General features: G+C 38.1%; 1 protein-coding gene across 4 annotated transcripts in view; it reads left to right on the top strand.

Annotated features, from left to right (window-relative positions):
* Positions 1-22,182, top strand: part of PCGF3 (polycomb group ring finger 3) — a 53,972-nt gene extending 31,790 nt beyond the window's left edge. For 3 of the 4 annotated variants that reach the window (XM_017822507.1, XM_017822505.1, XM_017822504.1), the window contains 8 exons: positions 1,144-1,261; positions 5,469-5,565; positions 9,520-9,575; positions 10,511-10,621; positions 11,142-11,230; positions 12,964-13,101; positions 14,908-14,988; positions 16,747-22,182. In XM_017822507.1, the coding sequence (XP_017677996.1) occupies positions 1,153-1,261; positions 5,469-5,565; positions 9,520-9,575; positions 10,511-10,621; positions 11,142-11,230; positions 12,964-13,101; positions 14,908-14,988; positions 16,747-16,794 (729 nt within the window). In that variant the 5' untranslated portion in view covers positions 1,144-1,152 and the 3' untranslated portion in view covers positions 16,795-22,182. The remainder of the gene's footprint in view (positions 1-1,143; positions 1,262-5,468; positions 5,566-9,519; positions 9,576-10,510; positions 10,622-11,141; positions 11,231-12,963; positions 13,102-14,907; positions 14,989-16,746) is intronic. The other variant, XM_017822508.1, reaches the window with a different exon arrangement.
* The last annotated feature ends 240 nt before the right edge of the window (positions 22,183-22,422 follow it).

Below are 22,422 nucleotides of genomic sequence, written 5' to 3'. Positions count from 1 at the left end.
ATTGAACATAGAAAATGAAGATGACAAAGATCAAACAATCTTGTTACAATATTTCTATGTGAAATTTTGGGAACATGTGTTACCATTTGAATTCTGAAATGTTTTCCAAACTAAGCTAGATGAAAACCAGTATTTGTGACTCAGGGACAGTAAAATCAGTTTAATGGAAAACAGTGTAATTTGGTGAATTCTGCAGTGTGGGAACCAGAGATAGTAGCTTGTAAGCAAGTTTAGCCTGCTCTGTTAATTAACTAGAATGCTGCCAACATTCTAGTAACAGTACAATGTTCAGCATATTTTAAAAAACATAGCTGTGTTTAAAAGATAAGAGTTTATTTGTCAAGACATGGGCTTTATGTGGTTTTTTCTCAATAAGCAATTGAAATTGCTGCAAAAAAAGTTAAATGAGCTGTTTCATTTTTAATGTCTGATATTTCTTCCTTTTGAAGGTGATTATGCCATCCCACGCTCAAAAGAAATGAAAACTGTCTAATTCCAGTTTCTTAGTACAATAAACTGCAGCTCTGCCAATGAAATTATTTTAATCTGCAATGTAACTTTTAATTTACTTGTGTTTAAATAAAGGAATTTCAAAAGGTTAACTTTTCAGATCCATTATTGAGAGACAGATTCAAAATTGTGGTCTAACCATACTGACACAAGGCAAACACTTTAAAGTGTGGTTAAATATAATATGCCAAATCAGACCTAGTTATTTTGACTTTTCAGTTGTCAAAACACTTTTGATTCTGAAATTGCTTTGAGGATTTTCTCTCTCCATGTTTTTGTGAGTTTTTCACTGTTACAAGACTGAACGTGATGACTTAAGTTACTTAAGAATTATAGGGTTTCACCTTAAATCCAGGTCTCTTGGTTGGTAAAGGAACTTATCAATAGCACCATCTTCTATGCTGTTGAAATACTGACCTGCAAAATAGCGTGGGTTTTACATTGTTTCATTTCTGTGAAGTGACATAAAAGTTAGTGCTGTCATTGTGTGCGTGTATGTGCACACGCACGTAAGTTACAGGAGTGTAAAGTTGTATAAAAGCTTTAGGGTTAATGCTAGCTGATTGTTTATTCTTAAGTAACTTTTGCCTTGTCACTACAACTGTGTTACTTTATGATGTGTCTTTTCTGCAGGCACCAAAGATGCTAACAAGAAAGATTAAGCTTTGGGACATTAATGCCCATATAACCTGTCGTCTGTGCAATGGATACCTGATTGATGCTACTACTGTAACAGAATGCTTACATACTTGTGAGTAGAAGTATAATTAATTTAAGTTTGCTTTTTTTTTTTTTAACTTGATATGGAACATGTTGTAGTGCTTTTGAGTTGAAATTTAAAAAATCTATTGTGCATCATCCAGAATAGTTTGTGCTTTGCTAGACACTGCTTTTCTTTAACAGATTATTTGCTTCTTTATCAAAGCAAATGAAGGGAACATTAAAGCTGTATTGCACAAACTTGAAGCCATACACAATTAGTGGTAATGTAAGCATTTACGAATGCAGTCTGTCTTCCTGCTAAAGGAATGTGGAATACCTACTTTTCTGTCACAGTTGACATAGCATGTGTTCTCTGCCTGGAGCCTTCACAGTGTCTCTTAATCCCCTGTTCCTCTGCAGAAAGCAGCCATAGTTTCTGGATAAAGAATAGTATTTTGTGTTGTACCCTAGAAATAAGCTTGGGATAGGATAGGTGTTTGTTGTTAGGTTACTTTGTAAATTTCTGATTTCATGTCAGTGACCTATGGCCTAGAGGCTTGCAGAGCATCTCATGTTTTAAAATTACTCTGTCACAAAGCTGATATGTTGTTGAATTGTCTGAATGACTTACAGTGCTAAATTTTCTTGGAAGGGAATTATTTGGTGACAGTGTCTTCATCATAAAATGAAAAGTTTCAGTAGACTTATTCTTCACCTAATATGTCTAAAAAAGGGGAAATACAGTGCTCGTGATTGGTCAATGATTACATTTTTTATTATATTCCATTTAGAAGCTCTGTTCATCAGCTTTAATGAGTTCGTTGTTCTTGTCACATTTCGTGTTGGTTTGGGTGTCCTTATGGGGTCATAGGATCATAGAATGGTTCATTCTATGATTCCAAGAACCAAAGAAAGGTTCTTGAAACTTATTCCAACCTACTGGATCATGTTGCTCAAAGTCTATCTAACCTGGCCTTGAATGCTTCCAGGGATGAGACATCCACAGCTTATTTTGGCAGCCTGTTCCAGTGCCTCACTACCCTCACAGTGAAAATGTCTTTCTAATATCTATCCTCCTTCAATTTAGAGCCATTCCTACTTATCCTATCAGAACATGTCTGTGTAAAACATCCCTCTCCAGCTCTCTTGTAACCCCCCTTCAGGTGTTGGAAGGCTGCTTCCAGAGGCTTCTGTTGTCCAGGCTGAACAACCCCAGCTCTCTCAGCTTGTCTTTTAGGAGAGGTGCTCCATCTCTGTGATCAACTTTATGGCCCTCCTCTGGACTTGCTCCAAGAGGTCCATATCCTTCCTTATGATGGAAGCCCCAGAGCTGGATGCAGCAATCAGTGTGTTGTGTCCCTTCTGCATTTGTTTCACATCCTAATTTCCACAGTGTTGTTTTCTAGATTAAACTGGAAAACTAGTTTAGTTTAAAACTAGATTGGTTTTGCCAGAATTTCTTTACTGCTGCTATTAAGAAGATTACATACAAAACCAGTATTATAACAAGTTAACATGGCTGACACAGAGCTAGGGGGTCATTTTTCATTGTTCTTTGAAATAAACCAAAATGCTATAAATACCCCTCAGCTGACATCATCTGCACCATTTCTTACATTTGCTTATGGAAGAAATTTGTAGATTAATCCACAGTGCTACACTGCTTGCTTCCAAAACCAGGGCATGCACCTTACTACCTTCTGCTGCTGCTTTTTGGGTTTTTTTTTGGCTTGTGCCTCTCTTATTTTGACAGTCGATATTTTCTGAATAGTGTTTCACTGTGTGTCCTGTAGAATTACAGTTTTGTGAGAAAGGCACACAGCCCTGTCTATGTAAAAAAACTTCATACATATTGGCTCTGTTTGTGTTGTGCATGGTGATGCTAATAATATATGTTCCTGGAAAAGCAGCCTTCCAAAATCTATCATGAAATTTCCGTGCCTGTTGAGATAGTGAGCTCTCTTCAGAGTTACACCAATCTGAGATTTTCATTCTGTTCTACTCAGAACTGCACGGTTTTCTTTCCTTTTTCATTTTTCTCTGATGTTTTGACCTTTAGCCATTCAGAGTCTCTTCAGTAGCAAATGAAGTTCTTGAGTCCCTTGGAGAGACTCATTTGGAGGACCAAGGCCAGTCCTCTGGATGGACAGGGCCAAATTTCTTAAAACTGAATTCGGCCAATTCCTTATCCACTGAATAATTCATTCATTAAATTCCTGTCTCTCTGATTTAAAGAGAAGGATATTGTGGAGGACCTTGTCAAGGGTCACTTCAGAAGTCCAGATAGATGACATTTGTAGTTCTTCCCTTGTCCACTGATGCAGTAACTCCATCATAGAAGGCCTCCAGGTTGACCAGGCAGGACTTGCTCTTGGTGAAGCCGTGCTGGCTGTCCCAAAGCACTTCCCCTGCCCTCTCTGTACCTTAGCAGTGCTTCTAGGAGGATGTGTCCTATGATCTTCTCAGGCTCAGAGGTGAGGCTGACAGGCTGGTAGTTTCCCAGGTCGTCCTTCCTTTCTACTACTTCCTAAAAATGGGTGCACTGTTTCCCTTTTCTGAGTCACCAGGGACTTCACCTGACTATCTCCGTCATGACTGTCACTGTGAGTGGCTTGGCAACTACATCAGCCAGCTCCCTCAAGACTCTGGGAGACATCTCATAAGGTCCCGTAGATTTATCTGTATTCAGGCTCCTCAGGTGTTCACGAACCTGATCTTCCCTTACAGTGGAAGGGACTTTACTCCCCCATCCATGCAAGAGGTGTGGGAAGAGAGGTTACCAGGGAAGAGTGAGGCAAAACAGTTGAGTACCTCAGCCTTCTCCTCATCCATTGTTACTGATTTACCAGTCATGTTTATCTGGGAACCACACATTCTTTGACCTTGTTTTTCTGACGGACGTACCTATGGAAGCCTTCTTACTCCTCATGTCCCTTGCCAAATTCATCTTCAGCTGTGATTTGGCCTTCCTGACCCCATTCGTGCACAAGCCAGCAACATCCCCATACTCTTTCCAGAATATCTGTCCCTGCTTCCACTGTCAGATTCTGCTTTCATCAACTTGGTAAGACTGAGGTTTGGCTTCGCTTTTGCGAACGGATCTCCTGCTTTGGCACTCCACTGGAACAAACTGCTCTGCAGGATCTGTGTGTAGTGTGCAAATCTATGAGGCTTTGTCAGACCTCTGCCAGCCGCAGTGCTGCCATCCCAGGTGTGTAAATACAAAGCACAATGCAAACTTAAAATGCTTCATTTGCTGTTACTTTTTTTTTTTTTTTTTGGTTTTTTTTTTTTTTTTTTTTTTTTTGGTATTAATAGGTGTTATTTAGTTGTGCTGTTATCTTGTTTGGGAGGTAGGTGGCACTGTAGCTACAGAAGTTCTTTCATTTTATGTGATAAGTGCATTAATATCAAGACTACATGAGCTGCTGCTCTTCAAGAAAAAGCTATTCCTCTGGGATTTTTTTCCCCTCTAACTTACGAGTTGTAACCTCAAGTGAGTCGGGTTATCATGTAGTAGTGTATTTTATGGGTACTGTTTTTGGGCAGGACAGAGGAGAGTGGAGTGTAGATAGTTCCCTGTGAAAGAGTTATGTGTGATTGCATGTATGCATATGGAAACAGTTCTGGAAGCATGCAGGTTTATAACAAATGTCTACTTTGGCAGCTCCTTCCCAGGCATTTTACTAATACTGAAGGTCTGTGAATGTAATTTTTTTTTTCTTCTGGTGGAAGCTTAGCTGTAGTGTACTCTGTGAAAGTTAGGAGTAAAATAACACCTGGTTATCCATTTTCTGAAAGTTTTCCGTTCTCTTAAAAAGTACTCAGCTTTGGAATATCCTTTTTTGCATCGGGTTCATTGCCACCACACGTTTGTTCCATATGTGGCCTTGGTTAAAGCAAATATACTTAGTATCTTAATGGTGTACAGTTCCTGTAATGTTGGCCATGCAAACTGAATGTTGAGCTGCTAGAAATTGCTCTAGTAAATTTTAAGGGTGGGATCTTACGTTATGTGCTGTATTAGGAAGGTTTTGTATAGGCACGAATGCCTTAATTCTAGTTTCCTGTATGAAAAAAAATTAATGAAAGATAATGAAAACTGTATTCTGCATGATTAAACGTCATGCATATACGGTGGGAAAAAAATGAGCTTTGTGTAGATTTCAGTAAGGTGCATTTCTGTGACTTTAGAAAAACAAACTTTTATTATGCTACTTTTATTACTTTTTAATTGTGAATGTCTTTGTTATCAGTCTGTAGAAGCTGCCTAGTGAAATATTTGGAGGAAAACAACACTTGTCCAACCTGTAGAATTGTTATACATCAGAGCCACCCGTTACAGTATATTGGGTAAGTATAAAAGCAGAAGGGCAAGTAGTTTCACTCTAAACTGGTTCATCCCCTTTAATACAGATTTTCCCAGATTTTCTTTCTTGCTTATGATCATATTAAACATTTAAAAGGAAGTTTGAAGGTGATTGATGAGATACAGGATCAAACTTTGCTATGAATTTGCAACTCCTTAGCATGGCAGCTTCTTCTAGAGTTAAAAACAAGCAAAGTATGCACTTCACTGTTTAATTTCTGTGTGATTTTAATAAGATTTAGTCGTTCCACATTTTGTATGCTTGGGTTGTAAAAGTTACATGTATGAAACATTTGTAGAAATTACACTTTTACAAAATCCTCAATAATTATTCTTAGTTGAACAGCGCTTTTCAGTGTCTCACAGTAATGAGAGAAATAATTTCCATCACTGTCATTCAGTTAATCTTTCAAAGGTCTGTTTAGGTCATAGGAACAGGTAAGAATATCATAAAATCATCATAGAACGGGTCAGATTGGAAGGGGCTTTAGAAGTCATGTAGTTCCCTGCCATGGGCAGGGACACCTTCTTCTAGAGCAGGTTACTCAGAGTTCCATAGAGCCTGGGCTGAACACTTCCAGGGGTGGGGCATCCACAGCTTCTCTCTGTAACCTATTCCAGTGGCTCACACTCTCATGGTGAAGAATTTCTATTTATTATCTAATCTACACCTGCCCTCTTTCAGTTTAAAGCCATTCCCCCTTGTCCTGTCACTATGTGGCCTTGTAAAAAGTCCCTCTTCAGCTCTCTTGTAGGCTCCATTCAGGTACTCAAAGGCTGCTCTAAGTTCTCCCTGGAACCTTCTTTGTCCAGCTCTGTAATCCCCAGCTCTCTCAGCTTGTCTTCACAGGAGAGGAGGTCCATCCCTCTCATCATTTTCATGACCCTGCTCTGGACTCGCTCCAACAGGCCCACGTCCTTTGTATTCCGAGGGCCCCACAGCTGAATGCAGAACTCCAAGGTAGGGTCTCGTGAGAGGAGAGGGGCAGAATCACCTCCTTCGACCTGCTGGCCACATTTTTTTTGATACAGCCCAGGATGCAGTAGGCTTTGTGGACTGGAAGCCCACACTGTTGGGTCAGGATGAGTTTCTCATCCGCCAGCACCCCCAAGTCCTTGTCCTCAGGCCTGTTCTCAATCCATTCTCTGCCCAGCCTCTATTTGTCCTTGGGTTTGCCAGCACCCAGGTGCCACTTGACCTTGTTGAACTTCATGAGCTTCACATGGACCCACCTTCTAAGCCTGAATGGCATCCCTTCCCTCCAATGTTCTTGACCATTCCACTGCACTTGGTGTTTTTGGAAAACTTGCTAAGGGTGCACTCGATCCCACTGTCCATTTTGCTGACAAATTTGCTAAACAGCACCAGTGGCATTACTGACCCTGAGGAACACCACTTGTCACTGGTCTTCTCTTGGATTTTGAGACATTGATCATAGCTCTCTTGAGTGTGACCATCCAGGCAATTCCTTATCCACCAAATGCTCCATCTGTCAAATCCATGTCTCTGCAGTGTAAAGACAAGGATGTCATTCAGGACAGTGTCAAATGTTTTGCACGAGTCCAGGAAGATGATGTCACTCTTTCCTCATCCACCACCTCTGTAACCCCATCATAGAAGGCCAAATTTGTCAAACTCCAACATTTCATGGTCACTGCAGCCCACACTGGCCTTAGGCTTCATATTCCCCACCAGCCTCTCCGTGTTGGTGAGAACAAGGTCCGGGGTAACATCTCTCCTTGTTGGCTTCTCTATTGCTTGGAGAAGGAAGTTACCATCAGTGCATTCCAAGAACCTTCTGCATTGTTTAAGGCAGCAGTATGGCAGCAAAAATACTAGACCAGTGGCATTAATCTCTAGAATGGATGACCTTGTCCTTTGTTCTGTTTTGATCTCTAATACGAATTTAGTATTTTTCACCAGTTTTCTTCTTTTTTTACCAAGTCTTTTTGTTAGTTTTTCTTTTCCTTGAGTGCTTTCTTTTCATTTTACTGCAGTATAGTAACTCTTGCTGATGAAAATAGTTGTGGCAGTATGTTTGCATTAGCTATTGCATATCAAGTAGTGTTTTATCTACCTTTATAAAGAGTTTGCATTTGTTAGTAGCATTTTCCCATGTGCCTTTCTCAGTTCTGTAACAATTTCTGAAGCAATGCTTATAGCAAGGGAGTCGGGTTGCACCTTCACAGAAAACTGTCAGTGTTTTATACACACTTACATGGCTTAAGCTCATCCTCATTCAGGAGCCTCTGGAGCTGAAGAATAATGGTGTACACTGATAATGTGTTATATGATACACTGATAATATTTTGTATGAGTGTATAATTAAAGGGACAAGTAGGTGAAAATAGGCAAGAATGAATAAATTACATGTAAGACAACATTTGTCTTCTGTAATACCACAAGAATATACCATTGCCTGTTTCCTGTGCAAAAAGGGATCAGGAAACAGCATGAAATTGAGAACACCTGCAAAGAAATTTGTTACTTGGTTGTTGAATACGCTTCAAGTGCTGCTTGAACTAGTTGTAAAATATTGCCCCTTCAAAACTGAAACAGGCTTTGTCCAGACTACTTTTGGATATATTTATGGAATCCTTTTAAATAAAGAATTGACAGGAGTTTCACAAGCTGTCTTAAAATGTAGCTCCTCTATTCATCTCCCTGTGTCTGGAAAATAGGTAAACCAAATGCATCTCCTTTTTCACATTTCTTAATGCTGTTAAATAGAATCATAAAATTGGGTTGTAAGGGACCTTGAAGATCATATAGTTCATCTAGGTAAAAAAAAATGATTACCAAAGATCATCTAGTTCATCTGGTTCCAACCCCCAGATTCTCACCTCTGATCTGTTACTGATGTCTTATTTACTTATTTTTGTTGAAACACTTTTGGTGATGTGTCTGCAATCCGTACGTGGCACTTGTGGCACTTAATAATCCCAGCCTGTGCAAATGGGATTGCTGCTGGTTGAAATGATGTGAATTAAGAACTATTGGTATTTTGATTCTTCTTGTAGTGCTACTTAAAATAATTACTGGTTGTAAATGTGTTGATCTGCCATCATTCCTTTACTTGTTCATTGATCTCCACTGCTTTGAAGTGCTCATGTCAGGGGACGAGAAGCCTGAGACTGCTCTCGTAAGCCTCTTCTGTTTAAGTCAGACTCAGAGTTTGATATTGCAAACTCTTTGGGGTAATGACATTGCAGCAGCCAAGACAGACACTTGAAATGCTTCTGATAATAGTTACTAATTGGAGTTTAGGGTAAGTTATTAATTGGAATTTAGGGTAATACTTAATTTCTTTCAGACAGTGACTTATTTTAGACTAGAACAGAATTTTATCTAGATGAGCTGGGAATTAAAGTGTAGAATCTTAACTGGTCCCACTGCCCGAGTTTCAGTGGGATCATTATCTTTTTTTCATTTGAGCCACACTACCTGTACAGGCTACTTAGCTACACAATGTTTCTCACAGTCACAATGCTGTCTTTTAAGAGCAAAGTAAAATTTAATTGTCGTGGTCTTTTTCTGTCAACTGTTCTCTTGCATTTTAGAGAAGCCTAGTAGAGATGAGTCTATAAGGGTGAGAAATAGGCTATCCTTGGTTCTTTTGTAATAAAAATGAGTTTACCTCAAAGTTGTCTAAGAATTTTTAGATTATTAGTGACATACTTGTCTTGATGTTGGGGGTCATATCCCATGGGTTGATTTCCTCCACAGACTATTCTTTCTCAAACTTCCATTTGGTTTTTGTCTTAGACTGTACTTTTTCATAATTTATTTTATGTTACTGTCCTTTCTGGTTTGATAGAAGTCTTGATTTGAGAAGTGAAATTCGTCTTAGGTGAATTTACCTTAAACTTCTTAAAGAGAAATGTTTTGAATCAAGAAAGTTGACTTAAGCTTTTGATTTTGTTTTTCTTCTTGCTAGTCATGACAGAACAATGCAAGATATTGTTTACAAACTTGTGCCAGGCCTCCAAGAAGGTAAGTTGTGGCATGACCTTTTCTGGAGGTCAGTTTGCACATACTTCTTTAACATAAAGATAAAAGAAAGTTTCAAGTGATGAAAAATGGAGGACAACTGAAGAAAAGTACAATGGAAAACTATATTCTTTCATCTGTGTAATTTTTAATGATTCATTTCATACCTGTACTAGCAGCAATTCAGTGTGGGGGTGGTGGGAGGCAACATGGGATATTTCTTCCAAAAGCACTATTATGTAAAGTGGAATAGTTGTTTATCTTTTGAGTGTTGGCACACCATAACTGATTCAGTTTTGTTAAACTGTGTACTTAAACCTGCTGTGCAAGCTTTCTAGAATTCTCAGAGGTAAAAGGCAGAAAAGCTTTTAGTTTCTTCAACTCTGTGAGTCCTTATCAGGGAACTTTATTTTGTGTTTTCGTAATCCTCTTTGGCACTAGATGTGTTTTAACTAAAGAAGTACTTTATAGAAACGTGATCTTTTTGTCTTAATGTGTGTTAAAACTTTCATTTAGATAGAGGATTTTAATCAGTTTAAGCTGAAAAACCAGAACATTTTCAAACATCAGTAAGATTAAATAGATTATTTAAAAATTATTTCTAGGATATTGGAAATCAGAACTATAAATAGAAATTCAAAACCAGTGGTTTGACTGAAATGTTGTGGGTGGATATTCAAAAGTAACTACAGTATTTTAAATACCATCTAATTCTAGTAGGAATGCTACAGTAGTAGCTATGCAAATGACTTTATGGTATTCTAACTATGAAAAATAAGATGAGGCATGACTTGATACAATAGCAGAGATAGAAGATAGTAAATAATAACAACACCAGTACTTGCTGGCGATCCTTAAGAGGGAAGGGATTTGGAATAACTTCATAAATATTGCATTAGAACTTTATTACAGGGATTAATATTTGCAATTTTAAACAGCGGAAATGAAAAAGCAAAGGGAGTTTTATCACAAACTGGGCATGGAAGTTCCAGGGGACATCAAAGGGGAGACATGTTCCACAAAACAGCACCTAGATTCTCATCGAAATGGTAAATGGTCCTTTATTTACTCTGTCTTTGTTGGGTGATGGCTAGTAGATTGATGAACAGACCTGTTGGAGGCGTGCCTAGTTAGTGTATTGCAGTCACAATTATTTCATAACAGTGAAGAATGCAGTGAGCATAGAATTGTTGCTTTGTCCCTTTTTTGTGCACAGAGTCTTTGTTTTCAGCTGGTCATGGCACATGGCTTGTGGCAGTCGTTCTCCACAGCAGTGCCTGCATGGGGACTGTGAAATTGCCTGGCTGCTGGGCTGGTCACTGTGGAACTGAAGGTTGTGCTCCACAGGTGTTCCCCTCTTTGATGTTGACAGGCTGTTGGCTGCTAGCTTTGCCTAAGCTGATAAGGGGAAAGGCAAAGTTTATTCTATATTGCAATCCTGAACTGGGCTGTTTTAATTGTATTAGCATTATAAACTGCTGCTGAGTATTTCTGGATCTTATATATGAAAATTATATATATATATATATATATGTAAAAAACATATATGTCTGGGGTTTTTTGTCTAAGGTGAAACTAAAGCAGATGAAAATTTAAATAAAGAAACTTCAGAGGAAAAACAGGAGGAAGATAATGACTACCACCGAAGTGACGAACAGGTGAGCTTATAGGACTCTAGTTTTATCTTGTGTTTTAACTGTAGTGCTTTGATAAGCTAACTTTGGTAATCTAACAGAAGAAAATAACTGTTTCAAGCTGCTTTTTCTGTTCTCCGATACAGTAAGGTGCAGTTTGTCCAATACTTTTTTGTAAGCCTGAGGTTTTTTACCTTTGGGTTTTGGAAGGAACAAAGAATACATTAAAGACATTTGCATTAAGATTTGATAGCTCTGACTGAGTTTCCAAAGTATTTATTAGCTTTCATTACAAATCCAGGTAATTGGCCTCTGAAGGAGTGTATCTCAGTGTTACTGTGATACGTTGAGCTGAATGTGTATCTGTAATTATGAATTAAACATTCTGCACTGTTAAAGAACACATTCAGCACCGGTAGCTCCGTGTGCAGCTGCACTGGGAACTGAAGGTTGAGCTCTGGGTGGGAGCCTGAGGCAACAGGCCAGGAACTGTTGACCCTTTGCTTAACAAAGGGCACAGGGACCTGTGACCCAGCCAGGTGACCAGACACTGAGACACAGCAGGAGCCAAGGACCCCCAGACTTAGGTGTGCTTAGACTGTGAGGGCATAAAAGCCCAGGGGTTGCTTTGTTCGGGGTCCCTCCTTGGAGGCACCAACTCCAGTTGTTCTTTTGTTATTTAGTTACTGCACCCACCAAGATTAAATTATTTTAAGGATTAGGACATCTGAGACTCTGCTATGGGAAACCTGGGATTGGGTTGGTAAGGAAACCCGGCCTGAATGTGTCAGTGTGGGGTGTGTAGCTGCGAAGGGTCTTCCGTCCCAGCTCAGGTCATGCAAGTATGACTGCCAGAGTGGGTCTTGGATGGTTGGACAGGGAGGTTTCCTTGGCAGCACTTTTAGTAACTTACTATTTATTTATCTTGTTTTCAATCTCTAATACTGAGTCAGTGTTAACCCTATACCTTAAAAATAGTATAAAAGCTTGGAAACCCACTGTTAAGTTTTGGAGGCAAAGCATGTCTGAAGGTGAAAACTCCTTTTGGAATAAACAAGGCATCCCTTTCATGTTGTCCTGCGATGTGTGTTCAGAGTAACTCTAGCTTAGGTTAATTTTCTTTTCAACTGCCACGTAAGGGAACTTTCAAAGGGATTGTACCTGTCACTAGATCCATTTAGTGCATAAAGTATATAATCGCAAAGAGGTTAGACTAATTAATGAATAGCTGGATGGGAAAAGACATGAGAATTTCTAAATATTATCCCTCCCTCCTGGGGGGGGTTAATATTTAGAACTTGAAAATTTTTTAATAGTATTTGTATCTATTCTTTTTAAAGTTTAAATTCTCATTCAAACATGTTAAGATTCTACTTTAAACCGAATTTAGCAGTTGCATTAAAAGTAAGATATTAGAAGTAATTATTAAAATTGTCAATGGTTATTTTTACCTTTTATGTTGCTCTAACTTTTAACATATGGTCCTCTTGCACTACTGACAACCTACGAATTTGGGATGAAGCAGCCTTGTTCCAACATCAGAAATTCTTTCTTGAACTTTTTTTGTCTCCTGCTTATCACTCAGCTTACAAGATGTTAGAAAATGTTGGGTTTTTTTTAAAGGCATTTCAGTTTAAGGACTACTGGTACTGTGCTTCTTGACTTTATTGTATTAATAAAAACTGCATGTGGAATACATTATGGGGATTGCAGAAAATTATTCCAGCCAGCTCCTGATTGTTTGCTTTTTCCTGAAGGTAAGCATCTGCTTGGAGTGCAATAGCAGCAAATTGCGTGGATTGAAACGAAAATGGATTCGTTGCTCAGCACAAGCAACAGTTTTGCATCTAAAGAAGTTCATTGCCAAAAAACTCAACCTTTCTTCTTTTAATGAGGTAATATGTTAATTTTTAAAAATAAATCTACATATATGAAAGCTTTTAAGGGGTGGGTTTGTTGCTTTGAAAATTAATGTCTTTTAGTCTGATTTTATTTTCAGAAAATAGAAGCATACACTGCTTCTCGAATTATTTTATATAGCCATTTTCTTGTTCTTACTTGGGTCTGTACAGGACTTGCCACTTAGTTCGCAGTGCATCTTTTCATGTCCATCTATAAATAGTTGAGCTAAAAGGCTTGGTTATGTGCTTCCACATGTGTTGAAATGGACTCTGGTAAAATGCTTTGTAGTTAGGTATAACCCCCACCCTTTCAGAGAGTTCACACTTTGTGCAGGGGTCAGGCAGTGAAAAAAAAACCACTTTAGTGCTACTGAAGCCCAGCTTAAGAGAAAGCACCACAAAGACTTTGTTCCTTTCTGTGCTCTCAGTGAAGCTCAACCTGAAGTTGCTGCCTGCCACAACCAGAGTGTTACCAGACACCTTCTTTTCCCTGCCTTTGCAGGGGATACTTGAAACCGTTGGAAGAATTTATGGGGAAAGGTACAGAAAGGCAATTCTTTGCTCTTCTAGATCAGATTCAAAAATTAACAGTGGCAAACTATGAAACCAGCCCTCTGTTTACCACTTTACTAGGCCTTGGTCACGGTTTCTGGACATCTCAGTTGACTCTCAGCTTGACATCTCTGAATTCCATATTATTACACTGATTCACTGAAGACTTTTCATTCAAATCAACTCATGTGCTATCCAGTCCAGTGTGTCAACGTCTTTCTGCTCAGACTTGTCAACAGTGAATTTGCATCTCTGTAACTTTTCCTTCCTTCCTAGCTTCTGTTCACTTCAAACCAACACTGATTGGAATATGCCCCCAAGCACTGCCAGTCTTCCTGAAACACAGCAGTATATCCTGTCTTATCCTCACCTGGCTTGGAAATGGTTGACTCCTGGCTGTAGCCCAGCAGCTGCATAGCTACAATGATTGCTCAAAGGGGCATGTTTTGGGTTTTTTGTTTTTTGGTTTTTTTTGGTATGAGTAGTTAAGCCCTCCAATGCACTTTGCCAGTCTGTGATTTAACAATCTACTTGGCTTTTACTGAAGGAAAAGCTTTCGGGAATACTGTTTATTCCTTTGCTATCCCTTCCTACTTTCTTTAAGAGTACATAAATCATAGTGTAATTACTGTACTGGTAACAAGCAACAGGTAGATAAGTAGAAGGATTTAAGCTTGTTTGCTTGCTTTAGGCTATTGTAGGTTTGGGTTACTGCCAGGTAAGTGGACTGCATGCACATTCAGGCCTTTCTGAGCTGTGTGGTAAAGTGTTGTGATATAAGCCACCTTGGTGGAATTTTCTGTTTTCATGCATGTTCCCTGTTTTTAGTTCATGATGCCGCCTGACTGGCAAAATACCAGAAAAGGTAAAAAAATTTTCATAGTACGTTAAATAACAGTGGTCTTTGAGATTTCTGTCTCCTTGCTCATTTTACTGGACCTTTTTAAAAGCATGTAAAGCTTTCAGGAAAGGGCGTTAGTATTGCTTGGGAAGGTAAATCAAGCAGTTAAGTCCAGATCACACAGTAGTTCCTAGGTAGGCACAGACATGGTCTTTCAGCACTTTATGTTGAGAGCAGATGTTATCTTTTCTTTCCTGGTATTATTTTTGTCTGCAGAGCAAATGCAAGATGAAAAGGTACAGTATATTCAAATAAAAAAGTATTGTCAAACATTTGTAGTATTATCTGAAATATGTTGTTTCATGTGCCATGTCCCTGTGAATTAACTGTCACCTTTGTTTTGTCAGCTGGACATATTATGCAATGAAGAGATTCTTGGCAAAGACCACACACTCAAGTTTGTAGTTGTTACTAGATGGAGATTTAAGGTATGACACAGTGGTTCCAAGTAAATAATGAACTGGCCAAATAAAATGTTTATAAAATGGGTATGATTTGGGACTGTACTGCAGTAACTGCAAACTCGATAAAAAGATACATTTATAAATATCTAATACAGCATCCTGAAGCACCCAAGTATTAATTTGTTTCCAAGAAAATGAAGGAAAGGAGAATTAAGTATTAATTGCAAGGAAAAAAGGGAGCACTACATCAGATGTCAAATTATCAAGTCTGGCAAAGGAAGTGTAAGCTACAAGAAAGTATTATTTTTAACCATTTCAGGTAAAACAGGTTTTAGTCCACATAGGGTGGGGGAGTTGATGCAGAAAAGGCAGAAGTTTTCAACACAGTGCTCTTCTGTACCTCAAGAAGGGAATTTAACTTTTAAAGAAGAAATGGTAATAGCAATGTTTATCTATCCTAGTTAAGGAGACTTCAAGAAGCACTTAGTAGGCATAAACAGGCATGGTTAAAATATTTTAGTGCATCTTTGACTTGCTCACTGTGGTTTCTTTAAAAAACTTCCTTGAAGTGGAATAGTAAACTTGGGAATTCACTCTGAATGTTACTTATCACATTAATAATGGGAGCTCAAATGAAGTGGTAAGGATGAATAGCAAAATGGAGCACTTAGGAGGCAAGTCAACTCTGAAGAGAGTCAGTGTATGTATATGTGGGGATATTTGAACAAGAAGTTAGAATTTGTAATGGACAAGCAACACATTCTGAGTGTACAGTGTACACTGAGGTAAAACCACTTGATGGCTTTAGGTGCATATCTGTAAGAGGTGCGGGTGGGAATAGAGAAGCATTTTTCTGTCTTGGAGTAGAAAAACAATCGACTTGCGTAAAAGTCACAGGATAAAGTCAGTGATCAGTGGTAAAAATGCAGAAATGTTGCAAGTGGAATCCTGCTGGAATCCGTTTCGTACAATGTTTCTGAATGACCTGGAAATGGATTCGAGTATTTCAGTAACAGTGCACTGGCAGCATTGTGGTCATTTAGGTCAGTGAACACAAGTTGATGATAAAGTATTGGATGAAGCCTTTACAATTCGGAGTGACGTGATTAACCCCTGAAGCTGAATGTAGGTGTAAATAAAAGGATGCAAAGCAAAGGTTAGGGTGTGGGAGCTAGGGGGAGAACCACACAGGAGCATCAAATCGATGTGCATCTGTACAGTCTGCTCTTTATCTTTATCAGAGAGATCTGTAAAACTGTGAGTCATATGGAGAAGGGAGAACTATAAACTACCTTCTCAAGTGAAAGACGTTAGGGATGTAAGATGACACTGAGAGGTGGGAGGTCCAGCAAAAACAAACAGAAGTAATTGTTTTCATGAGACACAGAAATCCATGGTGCAGGATGTCATGGTTGTTAGAAGTTTAGCTATTCATAAAAAAAAAATCAGTGGACACTTTCACAGAAGAGGAATCAAGCCAGAGCTGTGAAACGTGACGTACCATGTACTCTTGTGCTGCTTCCTGGACATGTCCTTTACTGGGAATGAGTTTTCCAGGTAAAACAGATCTGCTCCTGAGACAAAGAGGAAATGATTCTTTATCTCTTGTTTGAGCCCCATAGATGAAGTTGCATCTTGTCTTTGTCTTGGTGAATTTTTGACAGATCAGATAGCTGTTCTGGTCTTTCATTGAAGATTTAGCTTATGAAATAGCAGATTTACCTACTGAGTAGATCAGTTCTGAGTTTGTTTCTTGACTAACCTGATATTTCTGTCTTGCAGAAAGCACCTCTACTGCTACATTATAGACCCAAAATGGACTTGCTGTAAGAGAACTTTATTGTCCTTCTGGACAGAGTTTTTTGCAGAGACTATCATCTGGCACCTTCTTAGTGCATCACTAATCACATCACACAAACCAGCCGAGTAATTTTGGAAGACGAGGGCTTTCATAGTGGACTGTCCTGAATATTTCTTCTATGGATGTGTAACCTAGACTCCTGGGCAGAAAATATTTATACTTTTTTTTTTTTGTACGGAAGAAAGAAGTCTCAACTCAACAAGACACTACCAGCATTAAGTTTACAGATACTGAAAACACTTCACAGTTCCATGTAGCTCAGCCTGATTTGTCTCTTACAGTTACACAGAAAAAAAGTTAGAATGTTGTGGGGTGATTTAAATATGTTGCTTTTGACACCAAGTTGCATTTAGTTACTTTTTGCATTCTGAATCTTTAAAAACTATATTTTTGCAAAGTGTTATTCTCTTATATAGTATGCCTGATTGCATTGGCTTTATTCAAGTTATTCTGTAGAGCATTGAACATACCTAATGATACAGTGACTGGTGATAATTTATTATGCTGCATTGAAAACTTCAGAAAATCTGGGAAACCAATAAATTTGTCATTTTTGCCCAGTTATTGCTTTCCCTCACCTCGTGTTTTAATAAAGTTTTGATACTTCTGTATACGTGTTAATTTGGTAAGAGTAGTAGAAATAATTTCAGTTGATTTTAATGTGCCCTGATATTTTGCTATGGCATAAATTGCACCACTTAATGACAAATACTCACAAGTGCTAGATTTGTGAATTTCTTAAAAAGCAAACATTTCTTTTGTAGTTGTGGCTTGCAGAAATCAGTTTTTAATTTAGAGAGAATTTGCTTTCACTAGCTATTGAAATAGTGGCTCTTGGACAACTTTGGGAGTATTGCAGACTTTTCATTTCACTGATTAAAAATTCCTTAGATATTATAAACAGCTTTATATTTCCTTAAGCTGTTTTCTGATGAAACTATAGCATTTTCCTTACTGCAATTCCTAGCTCAGTTGGGGTAGGGTGGAGGGGGGAGTCAGACAAGATTATTTTAGCACCTTTTGGCCTTAACTGATAATTTTGCTTGCATCAGCCCTAATGGATGCAAGGTGATACACACACATGTATATATGGCTACATACATTTATATACACATATAACTATATATGTTCTAGAAAGCACCCTCAATGGCACTTAGCAGGGTTCACTGCACTTTTTGTAGGGCTTTTTGAAATAATTGGCTTTTTAAAAACAGTAGTTGAAAGTGATTTCTGCAAGCTGTATACAGTGTGGCATATATAGTATGATTGTGAGAATATTTGTCTGGCACAGGTGTCAAGTCACTGAAAGCAGTCTATGCCATATTATTGGCAGCTGGAAATAGTTAACCTAATTTTGGAAGAGTTTTCCAGTCAGCTGAAAATGCTAGTTGCTGTTCCTGTTGTTAAACCCTGTTATGTTTTGATAAATTGTCTATGGATAAGAAATCAAGTTTGCCTGTAACTGTCCTGCTTCCTTTGGCTGTGCTCCTTCTCCTCTTCTGCTAGAAAGTGTTACTCATTAACTCAAAAGCTGATCCTGCGAGAGATTTATCCAAGCATTTTAAATCTTCTTCCTCTTCTTGAGTTTTCAAGGCACCACATTTGTCAGCACATGTCCCTCAGTTTCCTTCTTTGGAGTCTTCAGTCCTTCTTTCCCAGCTCCACTGCTGCAGAAGGGATGGCCCAACTTTGTTTACCTTTAAGAGCAGAGTTCCTCGTTTTGATTATGGTCACAGATGTGAATGGGAAGGAAATCAAAAAGTATGTGAGCAGAGAATGAAAGGGAGCCTAATGAATTGTGGAGATGGAAAGGAGAGCCATGCAAGGGCCAAAACACGCTGCTGTCCTTGCAGGTGAAAGTATAAGATAGCTGATTTGAATGTTTAGGTTACACAGAACTCCACGTCTGCATTCTTGCGTGGGGTTTTGCGTGTGCGTGCGTGTGAGCCACGGAATCGAACTTGGCTCTGATTTTGGTTTTTTTTGTGGACTCAGCTATGTGTATTTTAGCTTTTTTTCTGTCTTTTAACATTACTTGAACTGGCAGAAAAGAACAAATGAGTTCATAGGTCTACCATTTTTATAAACTTTCCGTGAAACAGTGAATGCAGGTAGTATGGATGTGTACACAAGCTGACACGCTGGGCCTTTCTGGTGCTGTTTATGTGGTTGTTGCTGTTCTAGTGTAAATAAGGGGCTAGCGTTGCCACTGAGGCACTGAGAATATGGACAGGACTGTAAGTGTCCCCCCCTCTGTGCACCCAGAGTATACACACAGTGACTGTACCTGATGTAGACATAAAATTAAAGCTGCCAGACGGCATTCTGATTAACCACCTTAACCAGGAAATATATATACATAAAAACGAGTGTGTATATATTTGGTTTCCATATATATATATATATACACGTGTGTATATATATATATGGTTTCTGTATATATACATATACACACCTACATATATGTATGAGATCTGTCTACCTCAGAGTGTGTGTATTGCAGAAATTTTTTTTATGACTAGATACTGATGTAGTGCTGTTTAAGTACACTGGGATTTTATTACCTCCCTGTACTTTGTGCAACTGAGAAATTAATTACAAACGCAAATTCAGAAGCCTTTCAAATCTATCTCTTGCTGTAATAACAGTATAGAACTTATAAGTTTATAACCACCTTTAGAATCACTTGAATTTGTTATGGTGCTATCAGTATATAGAAAACTCTGTTTATAACTATATGGATACGTAAATTCAAGCCAGCATTAATACCTACAGCTGGGTTTTTTTGCTTGTAATTGTGTGTAACTGCTTTTGGAATGTGTTTAATCTGATAAAACCTCACAAGTAAAAAGAGAAAAAAAAAAAAAAACACAACAAAAAATCCAAAGCTACTCAGTTATTTTTCTAAATCACGTGTGACAACATTTTCACTACAAAAATTCTTTCCCTCGGGAGTGATGTGACTGTCTGGACCATTTGTTAGCCTCAGTAAAAGACTCCAATACAGAGGGAGGTTGTCTTTGGGTCAGAGTCTTGTTTCACTTGTGTGATGCTTAAGGGACAGTTAATTTATATCAAGATTATATTGGGTAGAAAAATTCTGATACTGTTCAAAGTTGAACTAAAATTTAGACTCAGACATAGGTGTTTCTTAGTCCTGATGAGATCATGGTGGTTTATTTTGGCTTTTGTGAAGATGCCATTACTGTGAAGTAGTTTTTACAATTTCTTACGCTGAAAAATCATTGCAGTAAAGGAGTATCTTGTTGCATTATCCTCAGCAGCAATGAGACTGATGAATCATTCATGCTCAGAGTCTCATTAAATATAGTTTCATTAAAAAATAAAGAATTCAGATAGAATATATAATATTGAATTTAAATAAGATTTGGAGGTTTAAATTTTAACTTTATAAAATTATTTATTCTACTTTAAGCCTTCTGTCTTATTTTGCCATCCACATATTTTTTTTGTTTCGGTGGTCCAGCTTTATTTACGGGCATATAAAATGAAATTGTAATATGTTTTTACAAGCTTCTTCCTTTTACATTGAGTTTGAGTAGCTTTCATTTGTATGTTTTTGTTTTGTATGGATAAAGAGCATTACTTATGCTTTTGTGCAATAGGTTTGAAACATGCATTTATTAGGCATATGTTTAAATTGTAAATGTAGCATCTATTTACCATTACATTTAAAAGGAATGTAGACAGCTTTTCTCACTTGTTGAAATGGGGTTTTATTTGGGGCTATTATTTGGGGGTGGGAGGGTGTGTTTTCTGATTTGTTCCTTTTTTTTTTATTTTACGAGTGAAATAGGGGATTTAAAAAATGTGTAAGTACAAGAACTATCTGTCAGCAATATTTTAAAATAAATGATCTTGCAAGAAACCTTAATGTGAATTGTGGAAGCAATCGACAAGACTTGCAGCCTATCTGAAAATGTTTTGTGCCATTGTTAGGTCTGGTATATTTGTGTACCATCAAACCTGGGAATATTTATTTTTATTGGTTGTGCAATAGCATACACAACACTATCACCTCAGGGGATATGGGACCATAAAAAATATCAGACTGCAACTATAATGGTGCTATTTTCCAGTAGGCTATGAGCCTTTGAAAGCTTGTCTGGCTCTTACTGTCTTTATAACAACATAGTTAGTCCTAGGGGATTTACTGATCTTTTTTCTTCTGCTGGATGATAAATATAACTTGCGTATTTTACAGCATTCTGCGTCTTACATTGAGCTAAATATAATAGGAAAAAGCCAACCAGTCTGTACATCAGTGAGATGAATCTTCAGTACTCAAAATGCATTTTGTACAGAAGGCTTTACTGAACAGAAAAATCAAGTTTCTGTTTTTCCTCAGGTAATCAGTTTGGATGTTTCACTGGAAACATTAATGCAACCTACACTTCAGTTAATCTGCCTAAAGTTGATAACAGGGAAAGAAATTGTCCCACACAAGAAAATCTCTACATAAGATACAATTAACTGCAACTAAGGTCATGAGATCTGTTGTTGAAGTAAAAGCTGCAGAGAACAACATTAAAGAACATGGAACAATGTTTCAATTCCTGCTCTATTCAAAAATTGCAATCAGGACAAAAACTATCTAGGAACTTGGGTCTTGTGGCAAGTCAATAGGTAATGTTTTACTGTGAAGTTATGGTTTGTTTATGTACAAACTAAAGGTATGGTTCCACTATTTGATCCATGTTTGATCATACTTAGGGCTCTTTGGAAGTCTGTTGAGGCCACAACAACCTGTGCACATCCTGATGGTAGGGTAGGAACTAAATGTCCAGTTCTGTGAACACTTATATTGGTAACTTTTACTATTAATGTGGATGGTTCCACAGAAACCAGCGGGATCGTTCATGCAAATGGATAGGTATGGCTGAAGGAAGGAGCTGTGATTTTTGAATGCTGATATTCCACTATTTTTGTTAACTTTTATTTGAAACTGAAAGTATTGGTTTGATGGAATCTTGAATTCAAGTGACCTGTCTGGACAAAAGGAAAGTTTGTTCTTCTGCAACAAGATTGTTTTACAGTTAAGGGACAATAAGCCAGTGCAACCACTAAGCCTTTTTCCTCACATGTGGCATAATAAAGATTCTGGAACTGTCACAGTGTAAAACCATATTTTTGGCTTAGCTTCATTTAAAAGTTTACAATTTTTTATGCTTTGTGTTACTGTGTAATTTCTGTACTACTGGTGGCTAGTTTTGTCTGAATAAGCCTTTTGGGGATTAATGCTTAATGTTTTGATTTTATGATAGTGAAGCTTGTATCCAGTGTTTTGCCAATGAATATTATATGCTTGTTAATAAAAGCAGAGAAACTAACTGAAATACTGTCAGGCTGGAAGTTATTGTCCTGTTTTCCCCCAAGAACATAAGGATCTAGCAGTCATCATAGTGCTGACTAAATGCAGTGTGACTGAAGCAGAGGTGGTATGGCATTGCATTGTCATTATCAGCCTTTTACTCAAAACACAAGGATGGCCCGAAGTGTTAGTCCCCTGCATAGAATGGCAGTATGTCTGTGGCAAGTAACTGCCAGGTGGGAAATTAAATGGCTTCAGCCGCCAA

This window comes from Lepidothrix coronata, unplaced genomic scaffold, assembly GCF_001604755.1.
Source record: "Lepidothrix coronata isolate B3197 unplaced genomic scaffold, Lepidothrix_coronata-1.0 Scaffold98, whole genome shotgun sequence".
NCBI lineage: Eukaryota > Metazoa > Chordata > Aves > Passeriformes > Pipridae > Lepidothrix > Lepidothrix coronata.
This window is presented reverse-complemented; position numbering and strand designations above follow the sequence as displayed.